The 14633-nt window shown below is 52.8% G+C and overlaps 1 protein-coding gene across 1 annotated transcript; it reads left to right on the forward strand.

Annotated features, from left to right (window-relative positions):
- Positions 1–231: 231 nt before the first annotated feature.
- LOC139354115 (uncharacterized) lies at positions 232–12362 on the forward strand. Its single transcript, XM_070998380.1, has 2 exons — positions 232–1062; positions 11630–12362. Exon 2 carries the CDS (start codon positions 11715–11717, stop codon positions 12360–12362), a length of 648 nt encoding a protein of 215 aa, XP_070854481.1. The 5' UTR covers positions 232–1062; positions 11630–11714.
- Positions 12363–14633: the final 2271 nt, after the last annotated feature.

Below are 14633 nucleotides of genomic sequence, written 5' to 3' on the forward strand. Positions count from 1 at the left end.
GATCCACCCGCAAGACAACAGGATTCAGCGTCGGCCATTTGCCAGAGTCATCCGTGGTTAGGCCAGACGGGAAGGACACGGACAAGGTCGACAACAACAGTAGCAAAAGCACATCACTTCAACAAGGATACCCCAACAATACCTTAAGTGTGCACAAAGGACACCCGAAGGACACCCTAGGGATAGCCCAACGATACCCTAAGGATACCCGAATTACACCCCAACTGTTTGGTCATCTCACTGTTTGTTTTGTTTTCTATGGTCGTTGCGATGCCGACTATCGAAAGCTGCGAGCAGGGGCGTAGCACAGCTGATAATCGCTAATAAATTACCCCCTACAAGTCGGCAAGCAACGATCATACAACAAAATACTAGATTAAAAAACTACTAGATTACCATAAAATACTAACTCTAGATACCAATGTAATAGGGAAGATCTGAAACGAGCGAGTTGGTAACATTGTTGAATAGAAAAAGCTCTTGAAATAAACGCACAATTTACATAGATGACGGCTAAGCAATGTTTTAAATAAAACCAGTGGATTCGCGAAGTTGCATATTTACTCCTGCTTCCTGAGCAAACATTGGCGCCCCCGGGTGGACTCACTGGTTCTTGGCCGTCTTCTAAACTTCGGATTTGCGTATTGTTATAAGTTGGCAAATCACCAAGAGTTATATAACAAGTGCACGCGGCCAATTCGCGTTACGCAACAAGTGCATTGGCATCGCACATTGGGTGCATGGTCCAAGTTGGAGACGCATTTACGCGCCCGTGCAACTTTAATTTCATCTTTCGTTGTTGGAGCGTCCGCACAGCCGGAGCGCAGTACCCACGTACATCTCGGCGTAGAGGGAGCGCACATCGGCTGCGTCCATCTCCTCGCCACATTCTCGTCGGCACCCATAGAGAGGTGCAATAGAACGTCGTCTTTCGTCGCTGGAGCACCCGGAGAAGGGTGAGCCCCATACATCATCGTAGAGGGGAGAGCAGGAGAGCATCAGCGGGCTTCAACCTAACCTCGTCGGAAACACCGAGAAGTACAGCGATCCGTATTGTATATGGTAAAGTGGCCTACGTAAATATATGCAAACTTTATTTCCATCACTTGCACAAACACATATCATAATTCACTTGGCTTTCAGTCACATACACACACAAAGGCCCACCCAACATATACACGGAAGAAGAAGAAGTGTGTTCAGTGAGTGAAGGTGTGGGATCCAGCGCTCCGCTGAAAAAGTCGGCCAGCAGCGTCCACATGCAGCGGCGCGGCAGCTCGCGGCTTCCAGTGGGCGGCTTAGTGACTCACCTGTCTCCGCACATGAAGGCAAACCCACCGTGAACTCCAGAAGGCATCTAGGCTGACATCGAGATTCCTCGGGAACCAAGCGGCACCAAGTAGCACTCTCTTGAGTGATTCTAGATGGCGGGTAAATATTGTTGTTGCACCTTCTCTCCAGCTTCCCACGCTTTGTGCCGCATTACGCTCAGCTGGCCTGAGCAGTGTTGCACAACGTCAGCAGATCCAGCTGATCGTAGGGCAAGCTGGCAAAAGCTCCCTGCCATGATAGACCGAGACCCTACATGTAGATGTCGTGTTGGTGCGGCACCCAGCGCAGGAATGTACTGCCTACATTTGAGCGTTGCTGCTAGCTGACGACTGCTACCCGCTACGGGTTGCACTTGTCGATCGGCGCTCAGCAGTAGCATACATCTAAGGGCTGCTGATCGAACTCCTTGGCAAGGAGTCCGGGACCGAACGAGTGTCACCACGTCTGCACGGCAGAGGTCTTCCTGGTGCCAAAGGTCAAGGAGCAGACCGACTGCCAACCCCCCCGCTAACGCGGTACACCGTGAAACGGGGCTCTGGCGACCGAGTAGAGGCGGTATAACCTCCATCGGAAAGTCGTGGGGAAATCCGCGGCCACCGGTGGAAACCTCGATCCGCGCACACCGAACTTATCGCAAAAAACCCACGTAGCGTCTGACCCATACTGGGCGGCTGCGTGGTCTGCGTCTGTGCCATATTGGCCGGCAGTCACGTCACCTGGCAGCAGGTATAAAATGCAACAAATGAAAGGAATGTCGACAAAAAACGAAACTACTCCAGGTGGCAACCACACAAGTGGAAATCCACCCGTGGGAACCCCCACGGCCAGGGCACGGATTCTGGAGGCCCTAAATCCCATGCCCAACAACAAACCTGACGAGACGGTGGCGAACTTGGCCGTCTCGACAGTGAATGCACCAAGTTTAAGCAGGAGGATTGAAAACAAAGGTACGGAAGCAGCCGGAGCGTTCAAGATCAGCTCGAAGCTTCTTAGGTCACCAGTCCTGGAAAAGCCCGCGGGCCAGCCGTCCACGCGGGAAGATGATAAGCTGCAGGACGCGGCCAAGAGCCAAAGAGACCCAGGCAGCCCAACCGGTGGGCAAAGAACTGCCTCTGCCAAGAGGCCCAAAGCGGACCAGGAGCTCACTGGACCAGAACAGCTCGCGGAGATTGGAGCGCTTCTCGACGAAGTCCCTCCACCTCACGAGCGTAATGCAGGTGCGTCACATCAATGTGACCATGAAAGCGATGTTCTCGAGGATGAAGTCCCTCCAAGAAGGTGCAGTGATCTCCTTCAACCAAGTTGGAGACTCCCACCAGCAAAAAGAGCCCACGGAGTGCAACAAATGCAAAGGCCCTCTCCGAAACAGCGAGAGCAAGGAGCAACAGACTCCGGTTTGTCTTCAAAAGGACAACGCCGCTCAAACGGAGTTCTGGCGAAACGCGACACAAGGCCCCATGGTCACCAGCGCGGCGCAAACAGACCCGTGGCGAAGGCTTAGCCAACCCGGCACGGTTTTAAACGGAGGAGAGCCCCCGACTTCACCAGCGCAATCGTCTGCGCGAAGAGCGCCAGCGGGATCCCAGCAGAAAAAGAAGAGAAACCCACATGAGGAGCATGCCAAAAAACGGGACCCCAGAGGAAAAACAGCCGCGGGAGGCAGCGCTGGAAAGGACGATGGAAAGGACGCGACCACCGCCTGGAGAAAGGCTGCTCCAAAAAAGCGGGCGCGAAAGCCTCACCGCCCGAACGCCCTTGTAGTGGAGGCAAATGGCAAGACCTACAGCGAAGTCTTAGCGATGGTAACCCGTAGGGACGACGGCAAGCTACAAAGCCTCAGCACCCGTGTAAACAAGGTCCGGCGCACAGCGAACGGGAACCTTCTTCTGGAGCTCAACAGAAGCGAGGACACCAACACGGAGGAAATAAAAGAGAGCCTTGAGGCTGTCCTAGGAGAAGCGACTGCGGTTCGAGCGCTATCCGAAAGCGCAAGGACAAGGACGGTGGTGATTAGCGACCTTGACCCGCTAGTTGAGGCCGTAGATGTCACCAAAGCTCTGGTGGACCAATTCGCCGTGAACGCCGAATCGGTCAAATTGAGGAGTCTACGTCCATCACACAGAGACACCCAGACGGCAGTGGTTGGACTGCCCAGCAGAGACGCAGAAGCGGTTCTCTGCAAGGGTAAAATCAAGTTAGGATGGTCTATCTGCAAGGTGAAGGAGAGAGACTCCCAGCTCAGGTGCTACAAGTGCCTAGAGATTGGCCACATTGCTATAAAGTGTCATAGCAAAGTGGACAGAAGTGGGTGCTGCATTAAGTGCGGCAAGACGGGGCACAAAATCGCTCAGTGTCCCAACGAGAGCGTATGCTTTTTATGCACCGAAGGAGGACCGAAGTCGAGGAACCACCAAGCAGGAAGCAGGCGGTGTCCTCACGCCGCAAAAAGAGCCGTAGCCAAACCCCGCGAATGGAAGTGATCCAGATAAACCTGAATCACTGCCGGGCTGCGCAGGACTTACTCCTGCAGTCAGCGAGGGAATGTAAGGCGGACCTGGCTGTCATCAGTGAACCCTACAAAGTCAAAGACGACGGCGACTGGATAACGGACACATCGGGCAAGGCCGCGATATGGCTGTGCAGAAGAAACGGTAAATCCTTTCTGGACGTGCACAAGGGCTCGGGTTTCGTCCGAGCTCGTATAGGCGAAATGTGGGTATACAGCTGCTATCTAGCACCTAGCCTCTCCACGACGGACTTTAGCCATGCCTTGGACACGATCGCCTTTGACGCAAGGGGCCGTTACCCCGCTATCATCGCAGGCGACTTCAACGCGTGGACCGAAGAATGGGGATGCCCCAGCAGCAACATAAGGGGGCACACCCTACTCAATGCCTTTGCAACGCTAGACGTCACGCTGCTAAACGAAGGGACCCAGGAGACGTTCAATCGGGCTGGAGCTGGGTCTATCATAGACCTCATATTTGTGAGCTCCGCGTTAGCCCGGCGCTCTCACTGGAGAATCGGCGACTTCTTCACGGCCAGCGACCACGAGGCAATCCTATGCACAGTGGGCACACGGCCAGGACCAGAAACCCGTAACAGAGCAGTCAAGGGCTACCGCCAGGAGACGCTAAACGCCGAGGCGATGAGCAGGTGCCTCGCCGACATGCACTGCTCCACTGAAGCAGACGCGAACACCAACGCGGACGCGATAGCAGCCAGCTTGGAGGATGCGTGCAGGACAGGGATGCTGATGCGCAAACCATACAGTAGAGACCACGAGCCGGTACCTTGGTGGAACTCGGAGATAGCGACCCTCAGAAGGATCTGCCTCAGAGCCAGAAGGGCTCTTCAACGGTCAAGAAGGACCGACAGGGCCGAGGCCGCACACGTCGCCTTCAAGCAAGCCAGGAGGACCCTGAAGCACGCCATCCTGGACAGCAAACGGGAATGTTTCCTGAAGCTGTGCGACGCAGCCGAACAGGATCCGTGGGGTGGGGCCTACAGACTCGTGGTAAAGCGAGTAAGCGCAGGCAGCCGCTCTCCAACGGACCCTGAAACACTTAGCGATATTGTTCGCACACTGTTTCCTTCGGGTAGCGCCAAGGAAAGCATACAGCACGAAACGGCGCCTACGTGGGAGATCGAGGAAGTCACGGAGGCCGAGGTTGCTGAAGCAGGACGCAGCCTGCAGAACAACAAAGCCCCAGGTCCCGACGCAGTGCCCAACAGAGCAATGAAGCTGGCGCTTGGGCTTCGGCCGGGCACTTTCGCGGACCTCTACAACGCCTGCCTGCGCGAGGGAACATTTCCCCGGAGATGGAAAGTACAGAAGCTGCTTCTACTCAACAAACCTGTGAAGCCGCCTGGTGAAGCTTCCTCCTACAGGCCAATTTGTCTGCTTGACACTGTTGGCAAAGTGTTCGAGAAGCTCATCTCGAAACAGCTAAACCTGGCCGTAGACGCGGCTGGTGGCCTATCCACCGCCCAGTTTGGTTTCCGGAAAGGAAAGTCAACGCTGGACGCGATCCGAATGGTCACCGGGACAGCTGCGGAAGCCATACGCGGGAAGCGTTGGAAAGGCGGCACAAAGAAGTACTGCCTTCTGGTCACGCTCGACATCAAAAACGCGTTCAACACGGCGAACTGGACGAGGATCTTGCAGGCACTAAGGCGGCTACGGATTCCGGAGTACCTCACCAGGATAGTCGACAGCTACCTCGGCGAAAGGGTGCTGCTTTTCGATACGAGCGACGGCCCGAAAGAGTACTGCGTAACTGCTGGGGTTCCACAAGGATCGGTCCTGGGCCCCCTGTTGTGGAACACTATGTACGACGGAGTGCTGAGGCTTCCCATGCCTGCAAACGTCCACGTGACTGGCTTCGCGGACGACGTCGCCATCACGATCGTGGCCAAGACGATAGCCGAAGTGGAGGACATGGCAAACACTGCGGTGAGGAAGGTGGAATCATGGCTCTCACTCGCCGGGCTCCAACTCGCGGCACATAAAACAGAGGCCGTCCTTATAAGCAGCCGGCAACTCGTCGAGACGGCCAAGCTGACGGTCGGAGGGGTTGACATTGTCTCGCAAAGAGCCATAAAATACCTAGGCGTCATGATAGACACCAGGCTGTCCTACAAAGAGCACCTAGAGTACGCCAATAAGAAGGCCGCTGCGACCGCCAGATCGCTCGCGCGGATTCTCCTGAACACAAGGGGCCCAAAGCAGGAACGGAGGAAACTCATAGCGAGCGTCGTCACGTCCCAAGTACTTTATGCCGCCCCGGTATGGGCTAAAGCCGCCACGACGCCCTCGTATATGAGTGGCGTGGCTCGCACGCACAGACTATGTGCAACAAGGATATCGTGTGCCTTCCGGACAATCTCTGAGGAAGCTGCGCTAGTCATAGCTGGTCTAGTTCCGGTGCAAGAACTGGTAAGAGAGGCGGTAGAAGTGGAGGAAACGGTCACGACCACGGACGACCAAACTAGGCGCGAGGCAAGACGGCCCGCGAGAGAGAGATCCATCTCTCGGTGGCAGGAGAGGTGGGATTCCGCAACCTCTGGACGCTGGACCCACGATCTGATTCCCGTCTTGAGTCCGTGGCTGGAAAGGAGGCACGGGCAGGTGGACTTCTACCAGACCCAGATCTTGAGTGGGCACGGATGCTTCCGGTCGTACCTGAAGAAGTACGGTCACGACACGAGTGACGGATGCCCATCCTGCGGCTCTGGAATCGAGGAGAACGCACGCCACGTCCTGTTCGAGTGCGTGCGGTTCGTAGAGGACAGGACCGCCCTGGAAATAGCGACCGGTGTCAGCACTAGCCCCAGCACGCTAGTGCCAACCATGCTAAGAGGCCAAACGGAGTGGGACGCGACGACCCAATTCGCTGCGTCTGTAATGCGAAAACTCAGGATAGCTGAGAGAGAGAGGAGAGGCCTGGACACGTAAGCTGCCGCGGTTGTGCGAAGCATTGCTTTGCAGCCGTACCGCACAACATCTGCAGTTTACGCCCATTTATCTTCTAAATGTATATTTATTAGTTGTAGTAATAAAGCTAAGAAAAAATGGAATACAAAAAAAAAAAAAAAAAAAAAAAACCCAACATATACACACACACACATTCGGTCTTGCTTAATCTGCCTGGCCCCAATCTTCGCGCGCTCTTTGGTTGTGTCGGTCTTTTCGCCTTCCTTGCTCCAATCGCGCATAGCCTGGCTGAGGATTTAGTACGGTGGGACAGTGCAGACATTCGATCGCTACCAGCAGCATTGCATTGGCATTTGCTTGTTTGAAACAATCTAAAAACGGGAAGTTGCTAGTCACAATGGGTGGAAGTCGGAAACGTTTTGGCAGAACTCCCTCAGCGGAGGACGACACAAACGAATTGCTGGAACAGCTTGAGCGGAATAAGAATCATATAATTAGAATTGAGGCCACAGTTCGTGGTCAAGTAACTCCCCCTAATGCGTGCGAAATGGAATGTCGTTTAGGTATTTTAAATGGATACATCGAAAAGGCGTTCGAGTTGCAACAACAATTAGAGGCAATTAATAACGAATTAGAATGTAGAGAGGAGTTAGAAGAATTATGTGTATCCGCAAAGGCATTATTAATGTCAAATTGTAACCGGCCCGAAGGAGAAAGAAATCATTCTACCTTCGCAAATAACAGTAGTTTAAACTCTTCAGCAAGTCACAGCAGAATACTACCACAAATGAAACTCCCAAAATTCGACGGCAACTATGCCGAGTTCAAAAATTTTATAGGTTTATTTAACAGCTTAGTTCACGATGACGAATCTCTATCAAATGTTGAAAAGTTTAATCATCTGTTATCCTGTTTAGAGAAGGAAGCCTTAGGAACAGTAAAGGCTTACCAGATCACAGAAGCAAACTACGCAAAGGCCCATGCGGCCTTGGTCAGGGTTTATGATAATCCGTGCCTAATATACTTTAAAAGTATTTCTGGATTGTTTGAAATCCCAACAATGCAAGCGCCATCCGCCTCGGCGTTGCGATCCCTTATCGACACTGTAACTGCTATATATGAATCTCTTCTCTCGCTCGGCAACGAGAAAACTCTCGCCAACGCAATGATAATTCACATCGTCATGTCTAGAGTAGATCCCAAAACGCGGTCGCGATGGGAAGAGCAACTTAGTTACGATTCTATTCCGTTATGGAAAGATTGCTCAGAGGCGCTTAATAAACGATACCAACACTTAGCGGCTGAGGAATCCACGACAGGCAGAAAAGCTCCCAAACAGGGACAGCTAGGGAACAAGCCCAGATATAGCAAAGCGGCATTAGCAGTTTCCCGACCTGTCGAAGAACTTAAGTCTAAATGTTGCTTCTGCAAGTCAGACAGCCATTTCATCCAGAGTAGTACATCTTACGCTAATATCTCGGTAGAAGCTCGGTTCAAGTTCGCAAAGAATGCACCACTTTGCATCAATTGTCTACGCAGAGGACATAGTGTCGCAACATGCCAGTCATCTCGTTGTCGAATTTGTACGAAGGCTCATCACACACTTCTGCATCGGTATACCTCAACCTCCCAAGTACCGTCGAGCAATCAATTGTCATCGCCTATTGACAATCAGGTAGCCCAACAGTCACTAAGTGCCTCGGTTAGTCAGCCTATGCCGCAAAAGGTAGATCACGTCTTACTTGCAACGGCCCTTGTCGAGGTTCAAAGTCAGTCAGGAGCCAAGCTGTGCGCTAGGATTTTGCTAGACTCAGGGTCACAGGTTAATTTTATAACGGAGGAATTAGTAAATAATCTGCAATTAAAACGATACCGGCATGAGGCTAAATTCTCAGGCATTGGGAATTCCGCGTGTTCAGCTAGCTTCGCAGTCCAGACGACAATTGGGTCGCGATTAAACTCCTTCGAAGCGGCAGTTGAATGCATAATTTTACCGTCAATCTCAGGGTATCGTCCAGAAGCAACCGCAATATCTTCCGATTGGATTCGTAATGATATCTCCTTAGCAGACCCTTACTTTAACAAGCCCAAACGCGTCGACATGCTGATCGGCGCTGAGTTGTTTTTCGACTTGCTTAGGGAAGGACAAATACGGTACAAGCACTCAGGTCCAACTCTACAAAATACTGTCTTTGGCTGGGTAGCGTCAGGGACCTATAAAGAAAATCCGCCCGCACGATGTATCTCATACTCCACTCTAGTAGCTACTGAGGACAACAATTTGGATCACACGCTAAGGAAGTTCTGGGAAATTGAAAGAATACCCGATTTAACAAAATCGCAGCTCTATACCCCTGATCAAGTGTTGAGGGAAAAATCGTTTGCTAGCACCGTCTCGCGTGACTCTACAGGAAAATTTGTAGTTAGCCTGCCTTTCAAATCGAGTCCTTCGTGTCTCGGTTCCTCGTATGAAACTGCACGACGACGGTTTTTGTCCTTAGAACGGCGTATGAAAGGGAACCCAACAAATCATTCGTTGTATATCCAGTTTATGAAGGAATACTTAGCTCTCGGTCACATGGAGGCTACAGATAATAGGATACCCAACGAGCCTCATTATTTTATACCGCATCAGTGCGTTCTCCGACCTGAAAGCTCTTCAACTAAATTAAGAGTCGTATTCGACGCGTCATGCAAAACCACTTCCCAAATTTCATTGAATGAAATTCTCTTGGTAGGGCCAACAATTCAGCCTTGCCTGTATGCCACGCTGCTTAAATTCCGGTTCCATAAATTTGCTATGTCGGCAGACATTACTAAAATGTACAGACAAGTGGTATTAGATGAGACCCATAGAAAGTTCCAGTTAATTGTATGGCGTGAGACCCCTCAAGACCCTCTACAAATTTATCGGCTTAACACCGTTACGTATGGTACGGCAAGTGCTCCTTTCCTTGCAATACGGTGTTTGAAGCAGCTTAGCGAGATCTACTCCGAATCTCTTCCCTTAGCTTCACAGGCTCTAGCAAATGATTTTTACGTCGATGACTTGTTAACAGGGGCCGATTCCATTCGTGAGTTAAGGAAATTGCGAGGGGAAATCACAGAGATTTTAGATTCCGCAGGGTTCGTCTTGGCTAAGTGGGCGTCGAATTGTACCCCCAACGAACGACAGGTCGCCGAGCCAGAAGTCCTTATTGGAGAAGACGCCGATACGAAAACTTTGGGTCTCACTTGGAGTCCAAAACAGGATGCGTTCAAATTCAACGCCCAGAATCTACAGCTTGAAGACCCACCCACATAGCGATCCATGCTTTCATTTGCAGCACGGCTGTTCGATCCGTTAGGACTCATTTGCCCTATCGTTACCCTTGCAAAGATATTTATTCAAAACCTCTGGTCGCTACAAATTGGATGGGACGACGAAATACCCGCCGACGTACTGCATCGTTGGAAGACGGTGTCATCTTGCTTTACAGATTTAGAAACGTTAAACATCCCTCGGCATGTCGGAACTCAGTTTGGCGGCACTTATCAAATCCACGGATTTGCGGACGCGTCAACAGATGCTTACGGTTGTTGTCTGTACGTAAGGTCAGTGACCTCAGAGGGAATAAAAGTTAGGTTGCTAACAGCCAAATCTAGGGTAGCACCGATCAATAGACTTAGTATTCCACGACTAGAACTCTGTGCGGCTCACTTCTTAGCGAAGTTATGGAGTGATGTGCAAACGCTTAATCTTTACCGCGTCGAGCAGGTTACTATGTGGTCGGATTCTGAAGTTGTTCTCTTCTGGTTGCGCACTCATCTGTCAAAACTTAAAACATTCGTCGCAAATAGGGTTTCGGCTATTCACGAACTGGCTCCAACTGCAGTCTGGCGACACGTCCCGACTAACTTCAATCCAGCGGACCTACCCTCTCGAGGGACTACGGTCAAAGATCTCGATACGACGCTATGGTTTGAAGGCCCTTCGTTTTTGTCCATGGACTCGACTCATTGGCCAGTTAATCAGCACTTGGCTGACACGCCCCTCGAAAGCCAACTCGAAATGAAACCGCCAGTAATCGCCCATACGGTTGCTGTCGTCTCAAATCATCCGCTACTACAATTAGTTGAAAATTCTTCTTCCTATGTGAAGGTTGTGAGAATTACAACATTTATCTTTCGTTTTGTTTACGGCAGGGCCTGGAAATTGTGGAACGACCACGTCCTATCAGCCACCGAGCTTAGTTTTTCGTTCTCTTATATCGCGCAGGCTGTTCAGCGTGAATCGTTTGCAGACGAATTCAATAAATTAAAGAAAAATTTGCCATTACCCAGTTCTTACCAAAAACTTAGCCCATTTATCAGCAACGAAACTTTCGGAACCCGTACTTTAACATTGGTGCGGGTGGGCGGTCGACTAGCGCACGCGGATCTAGAACCCAGTGCCAAATTCCCAATATTAATGCCCAAAGGGAATCGTTTTGTCAAATTGTACATCGAGCACCTGCACTATGCTAATTGCCATGCAGGACCACGAGCCCTAGTCGGTCTGCTTCGGCAGACAATTTGGTTGATCAATGCACGACGCGAGTGCAGTGCTGTTGTGCGCCGATGCACGCACTGCTTCCGGTATAAGCCACGGTTAATGTCGCAAATAATGGGAAATCTGCCTCTTGACCGTGTCAGAATCAGTCGACCCTTTAGAATAAGCGGAGTCGATCTCTTCGGTCCAATCCGAGTGTCGCTAGGAGTGCGGGGCAAGGCAGCGTTAAAAATGTATGTCGCAGTATTCATATGTTTTTCAACGAAAGCGGTTCACCTAGAACTATTGAAGGATCTCACTTCTAACTCATTTATCCTCTGTCTCAGCAGATTTGTTGGGCGGCGCGGCCCGCTCGATCGACTCTACTGCGACAATGCAACCAATTTTGTTGGTTCCTCACGGCTGCTTCAGGAGATGGCCTCCGATGTCCGCAGCACACTGGAAACGTACGGCGTCCATCACCAGGTTGAGTTTGTCTTCATTCCGCCCCGGTCGCCTCATTTCGGGGGCCTATGGGAGGCCGCCGTCAAGTCCGCCAAACACCTCTTTTTGAGGGCCGTCGGAAACGCCTTGCTGAAGGAGGACGAAGTCCAGACGATCCTGGTTGAAGTGGAAGCAGTGCTTAACTCGCGTCCGCTAGTAGCTGACAGCAGCAACCCTAACGACGGAGAGTCTATTACTCCAGCCCACTTTCTGGTAGGCACCACGCTCGCTGCTCTACCCCCAGGATCGGCACCTCCTCATCCGGACGACGACCTAACTCATCTACAACGCTGGCAGCTTATATCAGCCATCAAGCGACGGTTTTGGCGAGACTGGTCCCGTGACTACATAGCTGGGCTGCAGCAAAGAGTTAAGTGGACAAAGGAATCGGCCAACCTTCTACCAGGTACCATCGTCGTCATCAAAGAGGACAATTTACCGCCCCAGAAGTGGCTGCTCGGCAGAGTCACCGAAGTAACGCACGGATCGGATGGCAAGGTGCGCGTTGCTCTAGTAAAAACCAAGCAAGGCGTGTACAAACGCTCAGTACATCATCTGGCACCTCTTCCCATTAATTGAAGGCCTACAGCGCTTCAACGCGGGCGATGTTTGGTCATCTCACTGTTTGTTTTGTTTGGTCGTTGCGATGCCGACTATCGAAAGCTGCGAGCAGGGGCGTAGCACAGCTGATAATCGCTAATAAATTACCCCCTACAAGTCGGCAAGCAACGATCATACAACAAAATACTAGATTAAAAAACTACTAGATTACCATAAAATACTAACTCTAGATACCAATGTAATAGGGAAGATCTGAAACGAGCGAGTTGGTAACATTGTTGAATAGAAAAAGCTCTTGAAATAAACGCACAATTTACATAGATGACGGCTAAGCAATGTTTTAAATAAAACCAGTGGATTCGCGAAGTTGCATATTTACTCCTGCTTCCTGAGCAAACACCAACAATACCTCTAAGTGTGCCCAAAGGACATCCGAAGGATACCCTTGGGATAGCCCATCGAAACCCTAAGGATACCCGAAGGACACCCCAACAATACCCCAAAGGGTACCCAAAGGACACCCGAAGGATACCCTAGGGATAGCCCAACGATACCCCAAGGATACCCGAAGGATACCCAAAGGACACCCGAAGGATACCCTAGGGATAGCCCAACGATACCCCAAGGATACCCCAACAGTACTCGAAAGACACCCCAAGGATACCCCAATAGTACTCGAAAGACACCTCAAGGATACCCCAATAATGCCCCAAGGATACCCCAACGATACCACCCAGGAACGCCCCGAAGCAAGGTGTAGGCCCAAGGACAACTTCTAAGGATACTTACCAAGGATGATAAAGGTAGGGTCTCAAGCAACTTGGGTACGGAACCGGGAGGTACAACGAACCGCAGCATCCAGAGTGCCACGGTGATCTGAGGGGCAAGGATGGTCGGAGACTCGGCCTACCCGAGCTCCGCGCGGGCCCTGGAGCGGACCCACGACGAGGACTCCGCACCAGAACCCGCGGTGAGCTCCGACAGCGACGTGGAAGTGGTCGGCGATCCCGTCGTCGAAGAAAGAGAGTGGCGGCTCCGGAAAGCGGCGGCGGGCGATCGGATACCGCGCGGGACGACGGACGTCGGAGGAACGGAACTCCCGAGGGGCCACGCTGAGGAGACTCGGAAACGGTTCCAGGACCGGGAGCCGTCGGACGAGGAGCAGGAGCGGTCGACGGAGGAGGAGGCGCGGCGGCAGGTCCGGCTGCGGCGGCGGCGCGATGGCATGCCCGTCCGAGAGGCGGAGGAGGAGGAGCGACCTCTGTGGGAGGCACCGGTGGAGGACTCGTGGGGAGTTCCACTCAGCCCCAGGTACGCGGTCGAGGAGCCCGGTCCGAGGAGCGAAGATGGGGACGAGCCCTGCGCGCCATCCCCTCCGCGGTGGCTGCCGGAGGTGCCACCCACTCCTCGCTACGAGGGGGAGTGGCTCACGGAGGAAGCCCGAGACAGCGACGGAGGAGCCCCGTTGGCCACGCCGCCGTGGAGGCCGGCCCGGCCACCCACGCCGCGGTACACCAAGCCACAGCGACCGGAGGCGCAACCCCAAACCGAAGAATCGACCGCGCAGCCGATGCCACAACCGCACGAGGAGGCAGTCCACCAGACACAGGCGGAGGAGCCGACGGTGGTGCGGACGGAGGTACCGGCCGCGCACGTGAGCCACAGCACGCGGGCGTTCGTTTTTTATATTCATTTATTCCCTACAATTATATATGTACAAGTAAAAGTGAGTTCAAGAACAGGAATAGGGGGCCGTGGTTGCGCGGTATCACCGCAAGGTATTGCTTCGCGCAATAGTAGCCACCTAGGCTGTAGCTTCTCTGCTCTCGTTGTCGGTGCGACGCAGCGTTCGCAGTACGCAGCATGAGGGGCGTTCGTGGCCGAGGGCGTGCGGTGGCGACAGCAGACGTTGGTATGGACGTGGCCCGAAGGGCCCGCGACGGTACCAACGAAGGAGGAGCCCAGGATATAGGAGGAGGGGGTACCTAAGGTGAATCCTCGGGATCCCCGGACGAGAGGCCGGCAGGATGCGTGGGTCCCGCCGACACCGAGCACGGGCCCGCCAACACCGGCGACGACGGCAACGAGAGGCGGAATCGCTGGAGAAGGGACCTTGGGTATGGCCCGAGCCACCGGTCACCCAAAGACCTCCGTTGCAGCGACAAACTTCGACGCCCGGAGCGACGCGACCGCGGCCGCAGTTCATGCGGCAGGTAGCGGCCCCGGAGGAAGGCGGTTGGCGCGAGATCGCCAGGAGCGAGTGGCCGGAGGGAATAGATGAGGCACCCG

Source organism: Drosophila suzukii (assembly GCF_043229965.1).
Source record: "Drosophila suzukii chromosome 2 unlocalized genomic scaffold, CBGP_Dsuzu_IsoJpt1.0 scf_2c, whole genome shotgun sequence".
NCBI classification, from domain to species: Eukaryota; Metazoa; Arthropoda; class Insecta; order Diptera; family Drosophilidae; genus Drosophila; species Drosophila suzukii.

Bases quoted from the DNA above. Each gene is read 5' to 3' on its own strand.
- LOC139354115 (XM_070998380.1), top strand. From the start codon at position 11,715: ATGGCCTCCGATGTCCGCAGCACACTGGAAACGTACGGCGTCCATCAC.